The 25797-nt window shown below is 37.9% G+C and overlaps 1 protein-coding gene across 3 annotated transcripts in view; it reads left to right on the plus strand.

Moving 5' to 3' along the window:
• The window catches only part of MIGA1 (mitoguardin 1), an 89042-nt gene that overhangs the window by 28366 nt on the left and 34879 nt on the right, over window positions 1-25797 (plus strand). For all 3 annotated transcript variants that reach the window (XM_024734659.1, XM_024734657.1, XM_024734658.1), the window contains exons 6-7: window positions 2722-2855; window positions 3587-3710. In XM_024734659.1, the coding sequence (XP_024590427.1) occupies window positions 2722-2855; window positions 3587-3710 (258 nt within the window). The remainder of the gene's footprint in view (window positions 1-2721; window positions 2856-3586; window positions 3711-25797) is intronic.

The following is a 25797-nucleotide window of genomic DNA, read 5'->3' on the forward strand; positions in this document are numbered from 1 at the left end:
TAAGATTCTTAATTTAATCACATCTGCAAAGACACTTTTTTCTTATATGGTAACGTTTACAAGTTCCAGAGACTAGGGCCTGATATCTTTGGGTGGTTATTATTCAATCTATTACACTTACCTAACCTAATCTGTTGACTTTTATCTAATGAATCTATCAAAATCCACTTTATGTAGTCTTTTATCTAGATATCATTTGTATTCTTCCTATATCTAGAAAGGATTTTAGATAGAAAGAGGCATGTGTTTACAGCTTAAACATGAGCATGTCTAGAACGTCTCACTGGAGCCCAGGAAGAGAAGCAGAGACCTTAACACCAAATCAGATTCAAGTGCATTTTCAAATCCATTCCCCTGTTCTTCTGTACTCTATTTCAGGCTATATTCCTTTTAAGGGAAATGCATACTAACTAAAAAACAAAACCAAAAAAATCTTGATGTGGCCTTGGCCAGTGAGTAGTAAGGGGATGGTGAGTTGGCAGAAGGACTGTGTGCCTGCGTGCATTCCCACACTCTAGAATAGTTAAAGACTATATCATCTGTAAAGTAATTATACTCCAATAAAGATGTTAAAAAAGCAAAAAGACTATATCATCCGCCGTGATGTCACAGTAGGTAATACTGCACGGGGGGAGAGATATAGGAGTAGTTCTTCTGCCACCTTTTCCAGGTCTTCTGAGAATTAAGCTCACTATGTTTCTAGATTAACTATGCCTAGTAAACCTACACTCAACACTTCTGTAGGAATATTGAGAGTTAGAATTGAAGAGAAATAGAGTAAAACTAGGGAAGCTGCAGGGAGTCTCAGTGTGATAGAATTAGGATCGGTAGGAGATATTGTTTCAATTCCCACCTATTGTTTCAGTTCCCTTCACAGTGTTGATGACATAAAAAATATATTGGTAACATGTTTGAATTCCTGTTACAAAACTGCTGATGTGTGACAGTTTGGGCCACGTTCTGCAGTCAAGTGAGACACAGTACTTCCTGAGAGGTAACTTTTATCTTTGGACAACTCTGCTGTTAGATAATTCTTCCTTATATTTAGCCAAAATAATCAGAAGGATAGAGAGTGGATGGAGTGAGAGGAGGATGAAGGAATTAGAATTGTATAGCTTGGAAAAAGGAAGTCTTTTAAGTGAGTAAATTTTTTAGAAGGAAGATCCAGACAATGATTCTTTGCTACAGAAAATTAAACAATTTAAGGCCTACATTTCATTTAAAGAACATCTTATTTGTTTAGAGTTGTAGGTTCTCCAGATAACTGAAGAAATGATTTTCGAGGACAGGTATTCTCTAGCTACCATATCTTAAAAACATCTTCAGAATGACTTGGTCAGATTCTTAAGCAGCTTTTAAAGATCTTTTACTTTTATATGTCTAGAAAAATTGAGGTTTTGAAATATTTTGGTTTTGTTTGAAGTGCATAATTATTATTATTATTATTTTTTGTTTTTGCGGTACACGGGCCTCTCACTGTTGTGGCCTGAAGTGCATAATTATTTTGGTAAGCCTTTTTTTTTTTTAATTTGGAGAAAAAGAGGCACATATTCACGTATTTTCCTACAAAAGCTTTCTATAAGGAGGGATATGAAATTCCTACTCAGATTGTAACCCTTTATTGGTTTTTCTTGTATATTTTTAACTCTGGCCCAGCACTTTATCCATCCAAATCAGCAAGTTGGTGTCAAGGTGGTCTAAGATACCTTTTGGTGGAAAAAGGATAGAAAAGACTTTATTCTGGACCTCTGTGCTGTTATCTTTCTTCTTAGCTTTACTCTCTCCTTCTGAGAACCTCTTGTAAACCTGATAGTTTCTTATCAACTAGTTTCTTCTATTTGCCCATCAGTTTTCTATTTCATTTAGGGGGATATTTTGAAAGATAGTTATGTGACTGTAAAAATTAGCCATTATTGTTAGGACTTTTGATGAATTCATGATATTTTTTTAGAAAATTTCCAAGCACCGTATACCTTTGAGTTACATATTTTAAAAAGGGAAAACATATTAGTCATTTCTCTCTTATTGTTGGTTGACTACATCTGGAGACCTGGAATGTATTGGGATATTAAGATTCTGCTAAGAAATAATGTGAGCATAAATTTTATTCTTTAGTGCCAAAATTACAGTCACACTGTGCCATTGGTGCTAACTGTGTGAAAAACACTTTAGACTGAAAATGATTTTGGTATTGATTTCACTTATTTAAAATTGTTCTGTTCTTGGGACTTCCCTGGTGGCGCAGTGGTTAAGAATCTGCCTGCCAATACAGGGGTCGTGGGTTCAATCCCTGGTCTGGGAAGATCCCACATGCTGCGGAGCAACTAAGCCCATGTACCACAACTACTGAGCCTGCGCTCGAGAGCCCACAAGCCACAACTACTGAAGCCAGCGTGCCTAAAGCCCGAGCTCTGCAGCAAGAGGAAGCACTGTAATGAGAAGCCTGTGCACCGCAGCAAAGAGTAGTCCCCGCTTGATGCAACTAGAGAAAGCCTGCGTGCAGCAGCAAAGACCCAATGCAACCAAATAAACTTAAAAACTTTTAAAAATTAATAAAATCGCTCTGTTCTTGGGAGATCGCAGGCAGTCCAGTGGTTAGGACTCAGCACTTTCACTGCGGGGGCCTGGGTTCAGTCCCTGGTTGGGGAACTAGAATCCTGCAAGCCATGTGGCACGGCCAGAAAAAAAATAAAATAAAATTGTTCTGTTCTCAATTTTTAGGTATGGAATTGTTTGAAGAGGCATTGCGTCGATGGGAACAAGCTCTAACCTTTCGAAATAGACAGGCTGAAGACGAAGCCTGTAGTTCCATTAAATTGGGTGCGGGAGATGCCATTGCAGAAGAAAGTATAGATGTAAGGATGATTTATTTGGGAGTGGTCTTCATAATATTGGAACAGTTGAACTATTTTTAATGTTGATTCAGTGTATTTGATTTCTGTGGCATTTAATAGAACTTTTTTTTTTCTTCCTTGAGATTGTGTGGGGATATTTCTTACTGGGCTTTTCCTGTTCGGTTAGTTGTTAAACCCCAAATTTGCAATTTATCATTGTTTCCTGATTTTTCAAGAAAATAAAGAATTAAGCAAATATGATTTTTAAAAGTCTGTTTTGTGCTTTGGGTTTAATTAAGTGCCATTATATACATAAAAATCACGCAGAGTTAGAGCTAGACTCATCTAGGTTAGTGATTCTCAAATTTGAGCATGCATCAGAAGCCTCTGAAAGGCTTGCTGAAAAATAGATTTGGGGGTCCCACCTTTAGGGTTTCTAATTCATTTCTAATTTGCAATTCTAACAAGTTCCCAGGTAATACTGATGCTGCTGGTTCAGGGACCTCACTTTGAGAACCTTACTTTGAGATCTAGTCCAACTCCTTAATTTTACAGATTATGAAATGGAGATGATTTTATCTGAGGCACAGCTAGAACCCTGGCCTCCTGACTTCTATCACAGTATTCTCACCACCCAACAGTATTTTTTTTATATCCCTCACTTTTCTGCCTTTCATTTAAAAGTGGAAAGTGTTTAGAATTTTAACATTAAAATCTAATATTTGCTGTGTGTACTTTTTCTCTCCTTATAGGATATTATTAGTACTGAATTTATCCATAAACTTGAAGCTCTGCTGCAAAGAGCATATCGTCTCCAAGAGGAGTTTGAAGCTACTCTAGGGGCATCTGATCCTAATTCCCTTGCTAATGATATGGGTAAGGTGGTTATTTTATATGGTTTTTATGAAATGTGTGATTTTATTCTTTTCTATTCTTGGAATCATTGGCTTAAGTATATTAATATGGTTACATACTTTTTAGAAAATAGCCAAGAGAAAAAGAGTACTATCATATTTATTGGTTTTTTCTTTCAGTTTAACTTTTCAAGTGAACTTATTGACATAAATTCAAGTACTTACTATAGGTAGGATTGTAACGTTATTTTAAAATTACATTCTAAGTGAAAGAATCCCAGTTAAAGTGTTAGAGGGAGGAAAAAAATAATAATATAAAAATGGGACAGAGACACACTACCTCAGAAACAGGCATGTAGCTCATGACTTACATTTAAAGTATTTTAAGTCACTCTATTTCTTGATGCAATTTCAGTTGCAGGCTACATTTTGATGTAAGTAGTCAACACATATGTCAATATATACCATTACCTTTGTTTCCTACTTTAAAGAAAAAAGAACTTTGAAAAGACTTCTTAAGTGAAGTCTTCCAAGGAAAGAATGATTAAATTTGCTTCCGGGAGTTCCCTGGTGGCTTAGTGGTTAGGATCCTGGGCTTTCACTGTGATGGCCTGGGCTGGTTGGTGAACTGAGATCCTGGAAGCTGCCCAGCGCGGCCAAAAAAGAGCTTCCTTGACTTCAGTACATCATCCAAAGAATGAAATAAAATAAAATTACATTATATATTTTTTTTGTTAAAAGTAATTTAAATTTTTTTATTTGAGGAGGATTTTTGTTTTCTCATAAAAAAAAATTGTTAAGGCTTGTTAAGTTTTTCCACATTTATTTCTGAACATGAAGTACTGAAAGTGGCTGCATTTTGAGATGTTTACATATTTATATATTTTGAATTTAGGTAAAAGATTTCACTTGTATTAGAATTATGAATATCTGTCTGTATGTTACAGTGAGGGTTATGTGAAACCTCTGCATTAATTTTGGTCTTTGCTTTTTCATCCTGTTACTGTCACCAAAAATTATTCATTAGACTTGAATGAATAGTTTTTTAAAAGTTTCTCTGCTTTTGGCATAGGTATAATATTTTGACATGGAGATTCAGGCCAGAAGAAAAGTAGACAGTATTCATGTCAACAAATAGAATTTGTCAAAGGTTTCTATTTACATATTTTTTTACACAATTTCTTTTATAACTTATTAGAATGGCATTTATGATAGTAAGTAGGAAAAAGAACAGAGAGAAGCATTTTTGTAAATGAATTTTTACTGGAGTATAGTTGCTTTACAATGTTAGTTTCTACTGTACAGCAAAAATGAATCGGCTATACATATATCCCCTCTGTTTTGGATTTCCTTTCCCTTTAGGTCACCCCAGTGCATTAAGTAGAGTTCCCTGTGCTATACAGTATGTTCTCATTACTTATCTATTTTATACATAGTATCAATAGTGTGTATGTGTCAATCCCAATCTCCTAATTCCTCCCTGCCACCGAAGCATTTTTAAAAGAAGTCAAATGTAAAAATGGGAATGGAACAACTAGAAGAGATAGCAAAGTGGTTAAGTAGCAAGGAAAGCCACAGAGAAAAAGAAGGAGGAAAAAATTATAAATATAAGGAAGGAAGAGGAAGAGGGCCTGAGACTTTTATTCTTTTATTCTAGGAATGGAGGCTTTGCCCTCACTGTTGTAATCTTCTGCTTGCAGTTTCTGTCTAGCCTCATGATAAGGATCATGTAGATGTGTAGTTCTTGTACTTGTTAGTCTTCTAATATGCATCTCAGATTTCGTTCTGTTTGGCATGCCCAAAGTTTCTTTTTTCTACTGTCCATAGAAGTTGGTGGAATCCATCTCTGATTTCTTCAGTTTATTAGGTAATAAAGGTTTTTTGGGTATTGCCCAGAGGGTCTGCTTTGGGTTTACATTGCATCTGGACAAGAAGACCCCTGGGAAAATGGCTTAATTTCTGGGGCCTTCAAGTTGTTTCTGAGGAAATTGTTGTTAATTTGGAACTCTAAATGGGTAGGATTTCTAGAGCGGGACTCATAATCAATCTATCCATTTGGTTAGCTTAGGTTTGTAATAAATTCCTGACCCCACCCATGTCTTAACCTGAGCTGTCACTGGCTACTAGGCTGGCTGGCTTTTCCCTGCAGCCTAGCAGTACCTTGGCCTGTTATTGCCCTGGAGATTCCAGTTGACATGAAGCTGTTATATTTTGTTCCTTCTTGGGAATTATTTGGATGTTCTTCTATATCGCAAGTTTCCATTTTGGAACTTCTGGATTCAAAGAGCTGAATCTATGGCCAGGACTCTAGAAGGGAAGTAGTTCTGTTATATCTGTGATGTGATATTAATCAAAATTGCTTAGAAGTCAGTTAACTCTCCTCATTCTCTAAATCCAAATTCATTTTACACATTTAATGTATATTAATGAGAGGCAACTTACAATTAGTAGTCATAAATAAAGAGAGGTTAACAAATGCCTTCAGAGGCTCAGGGGTGAATTTAAATCACCCCTTATTGATCTGACTTAAGTGAATACTTTATTGTTTTGAAATTTGCTTTGTCTTATTTGATAAAATCAAATTTTTTTTCTCCTAAGGACTTGATAGGTTTTCAAGGTTGGAAGATTTTTTAGAAGTCATCTAATTTATCGCCTTTCCCCCTGGACTTAATATTTGACAGCTACCATTGTTTGCATGTCACCATGTTCCATGGCCTTTGCTAAGTAAGGCCCATAGTTTCTTCTCTGAGTCAGGCACAATTCTAAGTAAAAATTATGTCACTTAATCCTTACAACTTTTATGAGGTAAGTATAGTTATCCTCATTTTTCAGACAGGGAGAGAGGTACAGAGGTATTAAATCACTTCCCCAGAGTTACATAGCTATTAAGTGACAGAACTTAGATTTGGGCCCAGGCGGCTGGCTTTGGAGTCCATAAACCACCATGCTGTATTGCCTCACCACTTAGAAGACAGACATGTTCTTTGAATGGGAGGATTGGCTGTGAACTCTTTGTGGCAAAGTTCCCTGTAAGAATGTCTTGGAGCAGGTAGTCTGGAATCCCCACAGCTGCTGAAGTAAGGAACCTTATTTCTGGTGGTGGTATCATTTATTTAGTGTGGATCTTCCTTTCCTTTAAATTTTTTCTTCCTCCACATCTATCTGGGGATCTGCAATGAACTCATGCATCTTTCCTCCTCTCTCAGGCCCTCTATGCAGTCTAGACAGACTTCGCGCATTTTATTTTTTAAAAATATTTATTTATTTGGCTGCGTCGGGTCTTAGTTGCAGCATGTGGGATCTTCGTTGCAGCATGTGGGATCTTTTGTTGCGGCGCGTGGCCTTCAGAGCGCGGGATCCGTATCTGCAGCACATGGGCTCTCTAGTTGTGGTGTGTGGGCTCTAGAGTGCACAGGCTTAGTTGCCCCATGGCATGTGTGATCTTAGTTCCCCAACCAGGGATCAAACCTGCGTCCCCTGCATTGGAAGGCAGATTCTTAACCACTGGACCACCAGGGAAGTCTCTCACGCATTTTATAGAAGGGAGTTATCAAGGTTTAATCCAGGAACTGAAGACGTGAACTGCTGTATTTACCTGAGGGAATAGGGGGAGAGGGCCCAACTGTGCCAGCTGAATTTAGTGTAGCACTTTAATGAGTTATTCTAGTGGATTACCTTTTGGCCTATATCTGCATAATAGCTAAAAATACAAACTCAAGATTCAGACTAACTGGGTTCAAATTCTGTCTTCACCATTTATTAGCTGTATGATTACATAACTTGTCTAAGCCTCAGCTTCTTCATCTGAAAAATGGGCATGTAGTACCTATTTAACAAAGTAATTATGAGAATTAAATTATATTAACAAATAAAAAGTCTAGGGAACAGGGTAACAGTATTTATGAGGTTGGAGTTTGGAACTCTCTGAGGAAGACAATCATTTTTACCTCTAGGATATTAGGCTGTGATTTGATAGGACCTACCTGGTCCTACCTTGGCCAATTTCAAGGTATTCTTTAAAATTTCTGGTCTGGGGCTTCCCTGGTGGCGCAGTGGTTGGGAGTCTGCCTGCCGATGCAGGGGACGCGGGTTCGTGTCCCGGTCACTTCCTGTCATTTTTTTTTTTGGGGGGGGGCCACTCCATGTGGCTTGATTGAACCCATGCCCTCGGCAGTGAAAGTGCGGAGTCCTAACCACTGGACTGCCAGGGAATTCCCTCTTCCTGTCATTTTTAATGGGCCTTTAGGAAGGAGAAGTAGACACTTTTTTTTTTTACATTTAATTAATTAATTAATTAATTTTGCCTGTGCTGGGTCTTCATTGCGGCACACAGGCTTCTCTAATTGCAGTGCGAGGATTTCTCTAGTTGCAGTGTGCGGGCTCAATAGTTGTGGTGCATGGGCTTAGTTGCGGTATGTGGGATCTTAGTTCCCCAACCAGGGGTCGAACCTGGGCCCCCTGCATTGAGTTAAGAACGTGGAGTCTTAACCCCTGGACCACCAGGGAAGTCTGGAGAAGTAGATGCTTGTGCTTAGATTTTGATTTGACATCCCTTTTAGCTTTCTATCACTTTCTAGTTTGTTCAGTTTGGTCTATTTGTTCATCAATACTCTCATTGAAACCATTAACAAAAAATGCTTAAAGGAAAACTTATTTCCCTCTACTTACAATTTCTGACAACAAATGAGTGGATTTTCCACACCAAGCAATTCTCCGGTTCTCTTTGGATACCAACTGGGTGTCCTGCAATTTAATTCAATTTGAGCACTAATTACCCAGAGTTAGCACAGATTCCACAGGTAAAGGGCTCATCTCACAAGGCTGCCCCCCCTCATATGCCAGTCACAAATCCAGGCCTCGCATGCTTCTGACCAACTGTCTGTAAATCAGAGGTTCCCACCACTCCCTCCTTGGGCTTCATAATTTACTAGAACGGCTCACAGAATTCCGGGAAACACTTTTCTTACTATTACTGGTTTATTATGAAAGATATAACTTGGCAACAGTCAAATGGAAGAGGTGTATAGGGCATGGTATGGGGAATGGGTGTAGAACTTTCATACCCCGTCCAGACACAACATTCTCCCTGCACCGGGATGTGTTCACCAACCTGGAGCTCTCTAAACCCTACAGTTTGGTGTTCTTACGGAGATTCCATTATGTAGGCATGACTGATTAAATCTTTGGCTATTGGTGATTAACTTAATCCCCAGCCTCTCTCCCTTCAGGGGTCAGGGTTGGAGTTGAAAGTTCCAACTTTCTCATCAGAGGGCTTGTTCCCTTGGCAACCATCCCCCATCCTCCAAGAGTCACCTCATCAACATAAACTCAGGTATAGTTGAAAGGGGCTTATTATGAATAGCAGAAGATACTCCTCTCACCCCCATCGCTCAGGAAATTTCAAGAGTTTTAGAAGCTCTGTGCCAGGAACCATGATAAATATATATTACTTATTTTATCACAATACCATATTTTAAAGTGGACAGAGCCAGAGTCAAAGATCTGAGGCATGACTTTCAAGTAGCCTTAGCAACTTGTGCAATAAGCTATAAATTCAACTGTTTCTACTTTCATATTTTTTTCATCTTGATCATAAAGAGATCATGGGATACTTTATTATGTATTATGCCAAAATATGTGTGTATTTATGTACTTAACTAGTAAATTTAAGAAAATATTATATGAAATTTTTTTGAAAAAGATTTAATATCAATTCACATTATTTGGAAATATTGTCATTGCTGAGCTGTTTTGTAGATAGGTATTTGCCATCAAATATTCATGGATGGTTTTACACTCACTTGCAAATAAATAAATCATTTTAGTTTTGAAAGGCACATGTGTCAGGTTTTATTGACTATAAGAGCCTCAGCAAAACTTATTTCTCTAATTTTGGAATTCAAAATATAAACGGGGGCTCTACTTAATTTTACATTCATTTGTACTGTTTATAGTAAGTAGTAAGTAGTTTGCCAGGTTAACATTGTGGACTATAGGAGGACAGTTTAAATCCTCCTCAGCGTGATTCTTTTAGTATGTTTAAAATCGTCTTAGAGTTTTTCTTTTTTGATAACAGTGTATTTGTTGAAAGTAAATTATATTGATCCTCTTTAGCAGATCCAAAAATACTTTTGACTTGTCAGTATTGTGAGTTATTTGGTTAGTTTAGGTAGGTGAAGTTAATAACAGAGTTTTAAAAATGTATGATTCTAACACTGGATTGCGGTGATAGTTGCACAACTCTATACATTTACTAAAATTCATTGAATTGTACACTTAAAATGGGGAAGTTTTATGGTTTGTAAATTATACTTCAATAAAGCTGTTAAAAATACAGTGTGATTCTGTTAAGCTAATTTTAAGTAAGTAATTTTTTGTGATTTGAAAAAGTGCAAAATAGCACTTCATACTAAAAATTTTAAATAATGCAAGTGTCAAAAAAAATTTTTTTTAATTCATTAAGAATCTCTTAGTTTCAAAGCTCATGGACATGGTGAATTACAAATTTTGTTTACCCAAGGTGGTGCCACTTCAGCTGGTAACCAGAAATACTGAGTATCCTATGTCAATATCCAGTGAACTATACTATTGGTTACATGCATGGGAACTTATGTAAATGGTTTTGGTGATAATTGTGCTGTTAATTTTACTTTTATTGTTAACTTTAGAATGTTTTTTATATTCTATAATATAATCATCCAAGTGGTCATTAAATTAAATGTGATAAAGAAGCTCAAATAACTGCTGACACTCATGCTGTTAATTTAGTACAGAGCATCCTGGAAATATTGGAACTAATGCTAAGAAAATAAAAGAGCGGAATTGAAGCAGGAGCCCTTTTATTTAAAAAATGAAAAAAACCTCTGGCAACATGGCTCTAAAATCACAACTCTAATTCACCCCTAAGCCAAGTTATCATCTGTGTTGAAATAGGAAATATTTTTGATATCTGGGAAGGAAGTGATAGTGATACAAAAAACTTTACTACCAATACTTAGTGTTTTTAAAACATTCTTAAAAACAGACCGTATTATAGTCATTTATTGTGCTTTGAAACTATGCTTGAGAAAAGGAATATAGTACAATAGTTGTATGTCAGCATTTCTTTACATTTATTCCTATAGCAAAGTAGCTTTGAATTAGGCAGGGTTTGAATTACGTTTTAAGGCATGAATTCCTTGTATAAAATGTAACCACCCTGTATTCTCTAATTCACTTTTGTCATGTTCTGTACTGATATTTCCTTAATTATTTTGAATTAATGAATCATTATTGGGTATAGTTCTGTATTTGCTCTTACACACCAAAAAGTTTACTTCTGGCTTAAACAAAAGTTATTTGCTCTGTTCTTCTGATTATTAAATAAAATAAAGATTTTAGTTCTCTAATTTTAAAAAACCAGTCATTTCCCTTCACTTACAAGAGACCACTTATTGTTAAATGCAAGGTGTTGAAGTCACTAGAGGGCAGCACATTTTATCTGCATGTGGGATGCCTATGACTCATAACTGCCCTTCTGTGCTGTTCGTAGCACTGGGAGTTAAATTTAGGTCACCACTCTTTTTCTGGCGTGTTTCGTATACACCTGCTACTGTAACTCAGAGTGAGACAGAGTCAGGAGGGTATGCACAGAGACTTGAAATAATATTACTGTACAGTTCCATTTGTGTGCAATTTCTTCTAGCTAACAGCATGTAGAAGTGTTACATTTATTTGTAGTTTCTGTTTTTCAGATAGTTGTTAAATTATAATTGTTAAATGATAATTTTGTTATTGTACTGATAATTTTTGAAGATTCAACCAAAAGACTGCACTGTGTTTTCAGTTGTAAACAGTATAGCTTAGTGGTTAAGAACATGGGCTTTGGAGTTAAACAAACATGGGTTCAGATACTGGCTCTACCACTTTTACTAGCTATGAAACCTAAGGAAACCTTGACCTTTCTTAGACTCATATTCTTCATCTGTAAGCCGGAGGACTATATTAGGATCAGCTTCATAGAATTGTGAAGATGAAATGAGATAACATGTATATCGTATTTTAGCATAGGTACATGGTAAACACTTGTTATCCATTCCTATATATTCTGGCATTTTTATGAGGCCTGTTCTATGATTGTTTAAAAAATACATGGTTGGGCTTCCCTGGTGGCGCAGTGGTTGAGAGTTCGCCTGCCGATGCAGGGGACACGGGTTCGTGCCCCGGTCCGGGAAGATCCCACATCCCGTGGAGCGGCTGGGCCTGTGAGCCATGGCCGCTGAGCCTGCACGTCCAGAGCCTGTGCTCTGCAACAGGAGAGGCCACAACAGTGAGAGGCCCGCGTATCGAAACAAAAACAAAAACAAAAAACATGGTTTATCACCACAGAATCCACCTAACCGATCTCCCACTCATATCACTCTGTCCACTCAAGTGGCAGACACTCTCCTGAATTGTGTACTTATCATTTTCTTTGAAGTTCTTTTAGTTTGACTCCTATGAAATTTCCAGTATTTGATCATATTTGCGCTATGAAACAGGCAATAAGATTAAATGCCATTGACTTATCATCCCTGTATGTATTCCTGTCCAATTTATACATTTGACTCTTTCTTTTTTAAAATTTATTTATTTATTTTTGGCTCTAGGTGTGCAGGCTTCAGTAGCTGTGGCACACGGCCTCAGTAGTTGTGGCTCACAGGCTCTAGATTGCAGGCTCAGTAGTTGTGGCTCACGGGTTTGTTGCTCCGTGGCATGTGGGATCTTCCCGGACCAGGGCTCGAACCCGTGTCCCCCGCATTGGCAGGTGGACTCCCAACCACTGCGCCACCAGGGAAGCCCACATTTGACTCTTTCTTAACCTGTTAGAAGATTAATCTTAAAATATGAATTTTGTGTCCTGGTTGTTCTTGTAATTATTGCACTTTCAGTTCAGTCATGTTGTTGGTTGTGGCAGAAATGAACTCATTTCCAGTACTCTGGACTTTTATGTTACATGTGGTATCTTTTCAAAGTGTGTGTTCTTTCTGATACTGATGGAAATTTTATTTCTTTGTAATTAGTTCTCTGAATAAATGTTTTTGAATAGGCTCTTATTTTAAAAAAACACATGGTTACAGGTAGATGCTATCACATGTTCATAACTTGTTTTACAGTGATATTGTTCAGTTATGCTCCAGACAGCATTTATTTGTCTCTGGAAATTAATTTTTCTCATATTTTAGTAGTAACATAAGTTTGCATTTCCTGAAACAAGGTATTTAAGCCATGTTCACAGTTATTTGGGAAAGTAAAAAAAGATGCTCTTTATAAATCTACTTTTTCTCTGAATTAGAAAAGAAAACTGCCATCTGAAGGACAAATACTTTGTGGAAGTATTTATTTCAGATATAGCTAAGATTTTTGACTTTACTTGATCCTTGGTCTTGCCATATGCGTAGGAGGAAAACAAAAAATGATAGTGGAGGTACTTCTTGCCAGCACATCCAGTAATTCTGCCTCCATAATATAGCTGTCGTTTGTTCCCATTTCTCTGCACCCTCATTGTATTTTGCTGGGATTTAATAATCTCCTAATAAGGTTCCTACCTCCAGTCTCTCTCCCCACTGGTAAATCTGTACCTTGTTTCTGGAGTTATCTTCGTGATGCAGAGCTCTCATCTTGTCACTCCCAGGTTCTCAGACCACTTTTCTGACCTATTTGTTTTACTGTTTCACATATATTCTAGCCAGACTAGGTCTCTTCCAAAACTGAAATTCTTCTCTAAGATTTTAGTTTTATAATCAACTCCAGGTTTTTAGTAAATTTTCAGTGTTTTTCTTTTGCCATTTCTTTGCTGATGCTCTTCCTTTGTATAATTCAACATGCTTTGAATCATTTGTTTCTGCCTTTTGTGGAAGCAGTCAGGAGCTGATTTTTTAAATGTATATTATTACTCTTTTTTTTTTAACAAAAAAAGACATTTGGATAACTAGTTGCCTCAATACCATTCACTGAATGATGTATCCTGTTCTTACTGATTTGAAATGCCCCCTGTCATATGTCAAGTTGTCTTATATGTATGTCTTTTCTGGACTCTCTGTTTTGCTCTGTTTGTCTGTTTCTGCATTGGTTTCTAGTGTCTTAATTACTGTAGCTTTATAAAATTTTATAATGAGTCTTGACACCTGACGGGGTGAGTCCATTCACTGTGTTCTTTTTTTTTAAGTTCTTTAATTTTAATTAATTTATTTTTGGCTGCATTGGGTCTGTTGCAGTATGTGGGCTTCTCATTGAGGTGGCTTCTCTTGTTGCGGAGCATGGGCTTTAGGCGCACGAGCTTCAGTAGTTGCAGCACATGGGCTCAGTAGTTGTGGCTCGTGGGCTCTAGAGTGCAGGCTCTATAGTTGTGGTGCATGGGCTTAGTTGCTCTGACTCATGTGGGATCTTCCGGGACCAGGGATTGAACCTGTGTCTTCTGCATTGGCAGGTGGATTCTTAACCACTGCACCACCGGGGAAGTCCCCACTGTGATTCCTTTGGCTATTTTTAGCCCTTTGCTTTTCCATGTGAAGTTTAGGGCAGTTTGTCAAGTTTCATGAAAGCCCCTCTTGGGATTTTGATTATTGCTTTGCATTTTTAGGTCAGCTTGTGGGAGAATTTATATCTTCATAATATTAATGTTTCCATCTACAAACATCATATGGCTCTTCATTTACTTAAGTTTTTTATGTCTTTTATAGTTATTTATAGTTTTCTCCATAGAGGTCTTACATATCTTCATTCCTAAGTCCCGTATAGTTTTGTTGTCATTGTACATGGTATCTTTTCTAAATTTATTTTCTAATTTTTTATTGCTGGTATCTAAAATGTTGTTGATATTTGCATTTGAATATTATCAACAATGCTTATTAACTCTTAGTTCTGCCACCAGTAATTTGTCATAGGTTCTTTTTTTAATAATATTGATTGATTGATTGACTGATTTGGTTGTGCCAGGTCTTAGTTGCGGCACGTGGGATCTTCGTTGCCGTACATGGGATCTTTAGTTGTGGCCTGCGGACTTCTTAATTGCAGCATGCAGACTCTTAGTTGTGGCATGTGGACTTATTAGTTGCAGCATGTGGACTTCTTCGTTGCAGCATGCGGACTCTCAGTTGCGACATGCATACGGGATCTAGTCCCCAACCAGGGATTGAACCTGGGGTCCCTGCATTGGGAGCTTGGAATCTTACCCACTGGACCACCAGAGAAGTCCCTGTCATAGGTTCTTTTTGGAATTTTTATCTAGACCACGTATCTATGAATGATAACCTGTTTATTTTTCTTTCTTTCTTTCCAACCCTTATGCTTTTTTCCGACCTTTATGCGTTCTTTTCTTTCCTTCTCTTTTTTCCCCCATATTACTGCTCTGGATAGATTCTTAGAGTCTTTTTGCCTCTGAAGAGAGCTGTGTAGAAAGGAGGACCATGAGTTAGCTGGCCCACTACACAGAATCAAAGACTGTGCCCCTATTGCTGTAGGCTCCCAGTTAGGTACAAGAGTGTTGATGTAGGGACTTGTGAATACTGCTAAGGCGAATTAAAGCTTAAAAGTCACCTTGCAAATATTTATTTAATTGTTTATTGTATGCCTTATGTGTGATGACGTGCAGATGAAATAAGGACTACAATGCCTGTTTTCAGGTTATTTGTAGTCTGATTGGCCAATTAAGACTTTTAGGAAGCAGTTAGAATACCATATAGATTAGTATAAACCTCAATACTGAGCTATTTTGTAAAACTCAGACCTTAAGCTCCCTCTACAAAGCAGAAGATCCTTCTTTTAACTTTTTGTTCCCACCTCCATTCTTTCCCATACTTCCCAACTGAAGTGCCCTCAGTCTGTTTAAGAGCCTAAGATAAGGGTTTGGGACATGTGGTTATCTTTGGTTATCTGCTGCTGTTTTTGCTGAATATCTATGAAATTCATTTGGAGATTCATGAATATCAGGTAAGGAGATGATATTTACAGTAGTGTCTTCTACATGATTATATTATTTTTTCCTTAATAAGTAAATAATTTTGTAAATGTTGAAAAGTGGCTGTAGGGAATTCCCTGGTGGTCCAGTGATTAGGACTCTGTGCTTCCACTGCTGGGGCCTGGGTTTGATACCTGATTGGGAAGCAAGGTACATGGTGCAGCCAGAAAAAGAAAAAGAAAAGAAAAGTGGCTGTAAGTGGGTAGTATATTCACAAATGTTTGTTTTAGTATTTTGATTAAAAATACGCACCTATACTATATATAGTTTTTTTTTTTTTTTTTTTTTGTGGTGCGCGGGCCTCTCACTGTTGTGGCCTCTCCCGTAGCGGAGCACAGGCCCTGGACATACAGGCTCAACGGCCATGGCGCACGGGCCCAGCCGCTCCGCAGCATGTGGGATCCTCCCGGACCGGGGCATGAACCTGTGTCCCCTGCATCGGCAGGCAGACCCAACCACTGCACCACCAGGGAAGCCCCTATATATAGTTTTTGTACATATCAAATATTACACAATAAAAGTATATATATATTTCATATTAAACAGAAATTTATGTTATTTGAATTATTTTGGAAAAAATCAGACTTTATTTGGTCACAACAACTAACACCAAGGAATGGTGTTATATTTTAGGAGACTTTTCTTATCATCATATCATGCAGAGTATACATCATTACGTAGTTCGGTAGTTTATTTCTGTAACAGTGCATTCAGGAATTAAGATTATTTTTTACTTACTTTGGTTAGATTATTAGGGCAGGACCAGATTGCTGAATTTAATACCAGTGTAAAAGTAAACTTGATTAATGCCAAATGAAGCTTGCTTACAATTTCTTGGGCATATTATTTAGTTGATATGGTTTACAACAGATAAAGTTTAATCTATACTTTAGATTTCTTTTAAAATTAATTGGGCTTTGTAGTTTGTATGCTTATATTTTCTCTCTTTTTTAAAATTGAAGTATAGTTGATTTACAATGTTGTGTTATTACTTCTGTACAGCAAAGTGACTCAGTTATACATATATATATATATATATATAGATAGATTCTTTTCCATATTCTTTTCCATTATGGTTTATCATAGGATATTGAATATAGTTCCCTGTGCTATACAGTAGGACCTGTTTATCCATTCTATATATACCAGTTTACATCTGCTAATCCCAAACTCCCAATCCATCCCTCTCCCACCCCCTGCCCCCTTGGCAACCACCAGTCTGTTCTCTGTGTCTGTGATTCTGTTTTTGTTTCATAGATAGGTTCATTTGTGTCATATTTTAGATTCCACATATAAGTGATATCATATGATATTTGTCTTTCTCTTTCTGACTTGCTTCACTTAGTGTGATAACCTCTAGTTGCATCCATGTTGTTGTATGCTTACATATTCTGTAAAGAATAGTATGTGTTTGCAATAACCATGTTAGCAGGCAACTCTGAAGCCATAAGTTTGATAAATGTTGTTTTTTTGGCTGAAGCAAAGGACTTTGAAATTCTTTTATAATGATGTGTACAGACAAATTTAGCCCTTAAAAACAAACCAGGAATTTTTGTAGCTTAACAGCATCGTTTTGCATATTTCAGATATGTGTTTAGGCCTCTTTATAATCTATTTTTTGAACAGAATGAACACAGAATCTTAGGTCTGGAATATTTATTTAGCAAACATTTGCTTTCCTGGTATATGTCAAACACGGTATAAGCCACTGGAGAGACAAGAATGAAGAAGATTTCACTCTTGCTTTTAGGCAACCCAGAATCTAGTTTTAGAGATAGGCATTAAAAAATTTTATAGCACAGTGAAGTAAGTGCTGTAATAATGTGTTTTAGAAGGTGCTGTGGAGGTGTCACACAAAGAAAAGAGTGACACTTGAAGAAAGACAGTCCACCAGGAACGTGAGAAAAGAGCATTCCCAGTGGAGGGAATAACATGGATCAAGGTGTAGAGTGGAGCCTGTTCAGGGAACTATAAGTTGATTGATATGTTTGGGAACACAGTATATGTAGGAGAGTGGTGGGAAATGAATCTAAAAAGGTGGGCAGGAGATAAATCTTGAAGGTCTTTGTTTTATACCTTTAGGCAACAGGGAGCCACTGAGAATTATAAGAAGTCTTAATCAAATTTACTTGTTTGCAGGGGATTGTGGAAACATTGACTGACAGTTTAAATATTTTGTCCATCTTTCTGTCTGCTCACTTATGCATAGGATTTCAGGGGAAATGAGAGATTTTTCCAGCCTAGTACTGACTGCACAAATTCTCTGGCAGAGAACAGGAAAAGCTGTAAAGTGGGACCTCCCGACCGCTAGAGAGACGTTTTTCTTCTCTTTTGTTAAGCAGCCAGATAGAACATTTAGCGATATTGAAAGAGCTCAGCAGCAAGAGGAAATAACCTCAACCTATCATCTTATGTCAAATGTCAGACAGCCCAGAGTTGACACTCTATGACCTTGTCCTTTCCTTTCCTGCAGGATCACTGTGGTCAGAGGATAAACTCCCTGAGGGTTTATTTTTAGGGAGTGACGTGAATTACAGGCCTAACTTGTATACTCAGACCTCTAAATATGCAGACTGCAAATTGCAGAACATATGAGAAATTTGCCCTGTAATTTTCTCTCATGCATTAAGGCTCATAATCTTAATTTCAAAGTGTTAAACAAAACTACAAAATGAAGTGTAAGTGGTGTTATATATGCAAGTCAAAATCGGTTCAGAGATGAAAGCAGTATAATGAAAATTGCTGGGGTGCCACGCACAAGGGAAATTCCTGCTTCTTGCCTTTGCCTTTTTTGTATTCAAGTTATATCTTATCCACTTGGATTTCTAAGTACAGGACCTGCACTAGCCCATCCAAGGCCTTTGTTTGATTTAGATAAAGGCCCATGTAACCTCTTGGGAAGAGCACGTTTGTGATAAGAAAAAGGTTCAACTTCTTCCAGGAAGATGTAGGCCTAAGATGTGGGCTGGAGTTCTGCCCCTACTTGTCCCATCAGCCAGGAACCTTTGTGTAATGTACAGAGTGACTGGTGGTTCTAATGTCCCCATTAAAGTCTCCATAACTGCAGACCTACCCTTAATTACTTTTTGCCCTTTGGGTAATCCAGTTACTTCTTTCTTCTCCTAAAAAAGGTATAAAGTGCTGTTACTCCTTTCTCTTTCCTTCTATTACTTGTTTTGCATTGGCAGCTGTATTTCCCAGTTAGGAATCACAGTTATGTTGGCCAATCATGGCATATAAGAAGTTTTGATACACAGGGAAAGCCACCGACAACTGTTGTGGAACTATTGTTTTGAGTAGGGACATAGTATCAGGCTGTTTTGTGCATGTACTGTTTCACATAGGCAAAATTGTGTAAGTTATACCACATCAAGAATTGGTCAGATAGCCTTTTTTTTGCTCCAGTGGATTTCATTGCTGCTCTTTTCAATATTAAGGTACATAGAGGGAAAAATCAAGAAAATGTCATCTGTTAGCTCACTCAATTCTTTCACTTTCTGAAATTATGGGTTTCTTGATTCCAGTTTTATTTTTGACATGTAGCACTGTGTAAGTTTACGGTGTATAGCATAATGATTTGACTTACATACGTCATGAAATGATTACCACAACAAGTTTAGTGAACATCCATCGTCTCATATAGATACACAATTAAAGAAATAGGGAAAGGAGATTGGTTCAAGATGGCAAGTAGAAGGATGTGCAGGGTCAAGATGGCAAGTAGAAGGACGTGCACTCACTCCCTCTTGCAAGAGCACTGGAATCACAGCTAACTGCTGAACAGTCATCAACAGGAGCACACTGGAACTCAGCAAAAAAGACACCCCACATCCACAGACAAAGGAGAAGCCACAATGAGATGGAAGGAGGGGCACAATCACAGTAAAATCAAATCCCATAACTGCTGGTGGGTGACTCACAGACTGGAGAACACTTACACCACAGAAGTCCACCCACTGGAGTGAAGGTTCTGAGCCCCACGTCAGGCTTCCCAACCTGGGGATCCAGCAACAGGAGGAGGGGTTCCCAGAGAATCAGACTTTGAAGGCTAGCGGGATTAGATTGCAGGGCTTCGACAGGTCTGGGGGAAACAGAGACTCCACTCTTGAAGGGCACACACAAAGTAGTGTGCGATCAGGACCCAGGGAAAGGAGGAGTGACCCCATAGGAGACTGACCCAGACCTACCTGCTAGTGTTGGAGGGTCTCCTGCAGAGACAGGGTGGTGGTGGCTCACCGTGGGGACAAGGACACTGACAGCAGAAGTTCTGGGAAGTACTTCTTGGTGTGAGCCCTCCCAGACTGTGCCATAAGCCCCACCAAAGGGTCTGTAGGCTCCAGTGCTGGGTCGCCTCAGGCTAAACAACCAACAGGGAAGGAACTCAGCCCCACCCATCAGCAGACAAGCAGATTAAAGTTTTACTGAGCTCTGTCCATGAGAGCAACATCCAGCTCTACCCACCACCAGTCCCTCCCATCAGGAAGCTTGCACAAGCCTCTTAGCCTCATCAACCAGAGGACAGACAGCAAAAGCAAGAAGAACTACAATTCTGCAGCCTGTGGAATTAAAACCCCATTCACAGAAAGACAAAATGAAAAGGCAGAGACTATGTACCAGATGAAGGAACAATATAAAACCCCAGAAAAACAACTAAATGAAGTGGAGATAGGCAACCTTCCAGAAAAAGAATTCAGAATAACGATAGTGAAGATGATCCAGGACCTCGGAAAAAGAATGGAGGCAAAGATCGAGAAGATGCAGTAAATGTTTAACAAAGACCTAGAAGAATTAAAGAACAAACAGAGATCAACAATGCAATAACTGAAATGAAAAATACACTAGAAGGAATCAATAGCAGAATAACTGAGGCAGAAGAATGGATAAATGACTTGGAAGACAGAATGGTGGAAGTCACTGCTGTGGAACAGAATAAAGAAAAAAGAATGAAAAGAAGCACAGCCTAAGAGACCTCTGGGACGACATTCAACACACCAACATTCGCATTATAGGGGTCCCAGAAGGAGAAAAGAGAGAGGAAGGACCTGAGAAAATATTTGAAGAGATTATAGTTGAAAACTTCCTTAACATGGGAAAGGAAATAGCCACCCAAGTCTAGGAAGCACAGAGAGTCCCAGGCAGGATAAACTCAAGGAAAAACACACGGGACACACAGTAATCAAATTGACAAAAATTAAAGACAAGGAAGTTCCCTGGTGGCGCAGTGGTTAAGAATCCGTCTGTCAATGCAGGGGACATGGATTCAAGCCCTGGTCTAGGAAGATCCCACATGCCGCGGAGCAACTAAGCCTGCGCACCACAACTACTGAAGCCTGCACACCTACAGCCTGTGCTCTGCAACAAGAGAAGCCACCGCAGTGAGAAGCCTGCGCACTGCAAGGAAGAGTAGCCCCCACTCGCCGCAACTAGAGAAAGCCGGCATGCAGCAATGAAGACCCAATGCAGCCAAAAATAAATAAATAAATTTATTTTTAAAAAAGAAATTAAAGACAAAGTATTAAAAGCAACAAGGGAAAAATGCCAAATAACACACAAGGGAACTCCCATAAGGTTAACAGCTGATATCAGGTGAAACGCTACAAGCCAGAAGGGAGTGCCATGATATATTTAAAGTGATGAAAGGGAAGAACCTACAACCAAGATTACACGGCAAAGATCTCATTGAGTTTTGATGGAGAAATCAAAAGCTTTACAGACAAGCAAAAGCTAAAATAATTCAGCACCACCAAACCAGCTCTACCATAAATGCTAAAGGAACTTCTCTTAAGTGGGAAACACAAGAGCAGAAAAGGATCGACAAAGACAAACCCATTACATTAAGAAAATGGTAATAGGAACATACATATCAAAAATTACCTTAAACTTGAATGGATTAAATGCTCCAACCAAAAGACACAAGCTCGCTGAATGGATACAAAAACAAGACCCATATATATGCTGCCTACAAGAGACCCACTTCAGACCTAGAGGCACATGCAGACTGAAAGTGAGGGGATGGAAAAAGTTGTTCCATGCAAATGGAAATCAAAAGAAAGCTGGAGTAGCAATTCTCATATCAGACAAAATAAACTTTAAAATAAAGACTATTACAGGAGACAGTGAAGGACACTACATAATGATCAAGGGATCAATCCAAGAAGAAGATATAACAATTGTAAATATTTATGCACCCAACATAAGAGCACCTCAATACATAAGGCTAATGCTAACAGCCATAAAAGGGGAAATCGACAGTAACACACTAACAGTAGTGGACTTCAACACCCCACTTTCACCAATGGACAGATCATCCAAAATGAAAATAAATAAGAAAACACAAGCTGTAAATGATACATTCAACAAGATGGACTTAATTGATATTTATAGGACATTCCATCCAAAAACAACAGAATACACTTTCTTCTTAAGTGCACATGGAACATTCTCCAGGATAGATCACATCTTGGGTCACAAATCAAGCCTTGGTAAAGTTAAGAAAATTGAAATCATATCAAGCATCTTTTCCAACCACAACGCTATGAGATTAGAAATAATTACAGGAAAATAAACATTAAAAAAACAAACACATGGAGGCTAAACAATATATTACTAGATAACCAAGAGATCACTGAAGAAATCAAAGAGGAAATCAAAAGACACCTAGAGACAAATGACAACAAAAACACGACCATCCAAAACCTATGGGATGCAGCAAAAGCAGTTTTAACAGGGAAGTTTATAGCAATACAGTCCTACCTCAAGAAACAAGAAAAATAAACAATCTAAACTTACACCTAAAGGATCTAAAGAAAGAAGAACAAACAAAACCTAAAGTTAGTAGAAGGAAAGAAATGATAAAAATTAGAGCAGAAATAAATGAAATAGAAACAAAGAAAACAGTAGGAAAGATCAGTATAACTAAAGGCTGGTTCTCTGAGAAGGTGAACAAAACTGATAATCCTTTAGCCATCCTCATGAAGAAAAAGAGGGAGAGGGCTCAAATCAATAAAATTAGAAATGAAAAAGGAGAAGTTAAAACGGACACCACAGAAATACAAAGCATCATAAGAGACTACTAAAAGCAACTCTATGCCAATAAAATGGACAACCTGGAAGAAATGGACAAATTTTTAGAAAGGTATAACCTTCCAAGACTGAACTAGGAAGAAATAGAAAATATTAACAGACCAGTCACAAGTAATGAGATTGAAACTGTGATTAAAAATCTTCTAACACGCAAAAATCCAGAACCACGTGGCTTCACAGGTGAGCTCTATCATAGAGATGAGCTAACACCCATCCTTCTCAAACTCTTCCAAAAAACTGCAGAGGAAGAAACACTCCCAAACTCATTCTATGAGGCTACCATCACCCTGATACCAAAACCAGACAAAAATACTACAAAAAAAGAAAATTACAGACCAATGCCACTGATGAATATAGATGCAAAAATCCTCGACAAAATAGTAGCAAATGGAATGCAACAACACATTAAAAGGATCATATACCATGATCAAGTGGGATTTATCCCAGGGATGCAAGGATTCTTCAATATACACAAATCAATCAGTGTGATACACCATACTAACAAAGAATAAAAACCATATGATCATCTCAACAGATGCAGAAAAAGCTTTTGACAAAATTCAACACCCATTTATGATAAAAACTCTCCAGAAAGTGGGCATAAAGGGAACCTACCTCAACATAATAAAGGCCATATATTACAAACCCACAACAAACATCATTCTCAATGGTGAAAAAGTGGAAGCATTTCCTCTAAGATCAGGAACAAGAGAAGAATGTCCACTCTCTCCACTGTTATTCAACATAGTTTTGGAAGTCCTAGCCATGGCAATCTGAGAAGAAAAAGAAATAAAAGGAATACAAATTGGAAAAGAAGAAGTAAAACTATCACTGTTTGGAGATGACATGATACTATATATGGATAATCGTAAAGATGCCGTGAGAAAACTACTACAGCTAATCAATGAATTTGGTAAAGTTGCAGGATACAAAATTAATGCACAGAAATCTCTTGCATTCCTATACAGTAACAACAAAAAATCAGAAAGAGAAATTAAGGAAACAATCCCATTCACCGTTGCAAAGCAAAGAATAAAATACCTAGGAATAAACCTACCTAAGGAGGTAAAAGACCTGTACTCAGAAAAGTGTAAGACACTGATGAAAGAAATCAAAGCTGACACAAACAGATGGAGAGATATACCATGTTCTTGGATTGGAAGAATCAATATTGTGAAAATGACTATTCTACCCAAAGCAATCTACAGATTCAATGCAATCCCTATCAAATTACCAGTGGCATTTTTTACAGAACTAGAACAAAGAAATCTTAAAATTTGTATGGAGACACAAAAGACCCTGAATAGCCAAAGCAATCTTGAGGAAAAAAAATGGAGCTGGAGGAATCAGACTCCCTGACTTAAGACTGTACTACAAAACTACAGTAATTAAGACAATATGGTACTGGCAGAAAAACAGAACTATAGATCAGTGAAACAGGATAGAAAGCCCAGAGATAAACCCACGCACCTATGGTCAACTAATCTATGACAAAGGAGGCAGGGGTATACAATGGAGAAAAGACAATCTCTTCAATAAGTGGTGCTGGGAAAACTGGACAGTTACATGTAGAAGAATGAAACTAGAACACTTCCTAACACCATACACAAAAATAAACTCAAAATGGATTAAAGACCCAAATGCAAGAGCAGACACTATAAAACTCTTAGAGGAAAACATAGAAAGAACACTCTTTGACATAAATCACAGCAAGATCTTTTATGACCCACCTCCTCGAGTAATGGAAATAAAAACAAAAATAAACAAATGGGACCTAATGAAACTTAAAAGCTTTTGCACAGCAAAGGAAACCATAAACAAGATGAGAAGACAACCCTCAGAATGGGAGAAAATATTTGCAAACAAATCAACAGACAAAGGATTAATCTTCAAAATATATAAACAGCTCATGCAGCTCAATATTAAAAAAACAAAGAAGCCAATCAGAAAATGGGCAGAAGACCTAAATAGACATTTCTTCAAAGAAGACATACAGATGGCCAAGAGGCATGTGAAAAGCTCCTGAACATCACTAATTATTATGCAAATCAAAACTACGATGAGGTATCACCTCACACCTGTTAGAATGGGTATCATCAGAAAATCTACAAACAAATGCTGGAGAGGGTGTGGAGAAAAGGGAACCCTCTTGCAGTGTTGGTGGGAATGTAAATTGGTACTCTGGAGAACAGTATGGAGTTTCATTAAAAAACTAAAATTAGAACTACTGTGTGCCCCAGCAATCCCACTACTGGGCATATACCAAGAGAAAACCATAATTCAAAAAGACACATGCACCCCAATGTTCAATGCAGCACTGTTTACAATAGCCAGATCATGGGAGCAACCTAAATTCCCATCGACAGACAAATGGATAAAGAAGATGTGGTACATATATATAATGGAATATTACTCAGCCATAAAAAGGAACAAAATTGGGTTGTTTGTAGAGACGCGGATGGACCTACAGTCTGTCATACAGAGTGTAGTAAGTCAGAAAGAGAAAAACAAGTATCATATATTAACATAGATATGTGGAATCTAAAAAATGGTAGAGATGAACCAGTTTGCAAGGCAGAAATAGAGACACAGATGTAGAGAACAAACATATGGACACCAAGGGGGGGAGTGGGGATGGGGGTGGTGGTGGTGGGATGACTTGGGAGATTGGGATTGACATATATACACTAATATGTATAAAATAGATAACTAATAAGAACCTGATGTAAAAAAAATACATAAAAAAATAAAATGGTGAAATAGGCAATACAAAAAGAAGAAACGGGGAAAAATTTTATTGTGATGTGAACTGTTAGGATTTACTCTCTCTTTTTTAGATTTATTTATTATTTATTTATTTTTTGGCTGCGTCACGTCTCAGTTGCAGCACGCAGGATCTTTGTTGAGGCATGCGGGATCTTTCGTTGCAGTGCACGGGCTTCTCTCTTGTCGTGGTGTGTGGGTTTTTCTGTGTCTAGTTGTGGTGCGCGGGGTCCAGAGCACGTGGGGTCTGTAGTTGTGGCATGTAGAGTTGAGAATGCCTTAGCTC

This window comes from Neophocaena asiaeorientalis, unplaced genomic scaffold (genome assembly GCF_003031525.2).
Source record: "Neophocaena asiaeorientalis asiaeorientalis breed wild unplaced genomic scaffold, Neophocaena_asiaeorientalis_V1.1 scaffold15, whole genome shotgun sequence".
NCBI classification, from domain to species: Eukaryota; Metazoa; Chordata; class Mammalia; order Artiodactyla; family Phocoenidae; genus Neophocaena; species Neophocaena asiaeorientalis.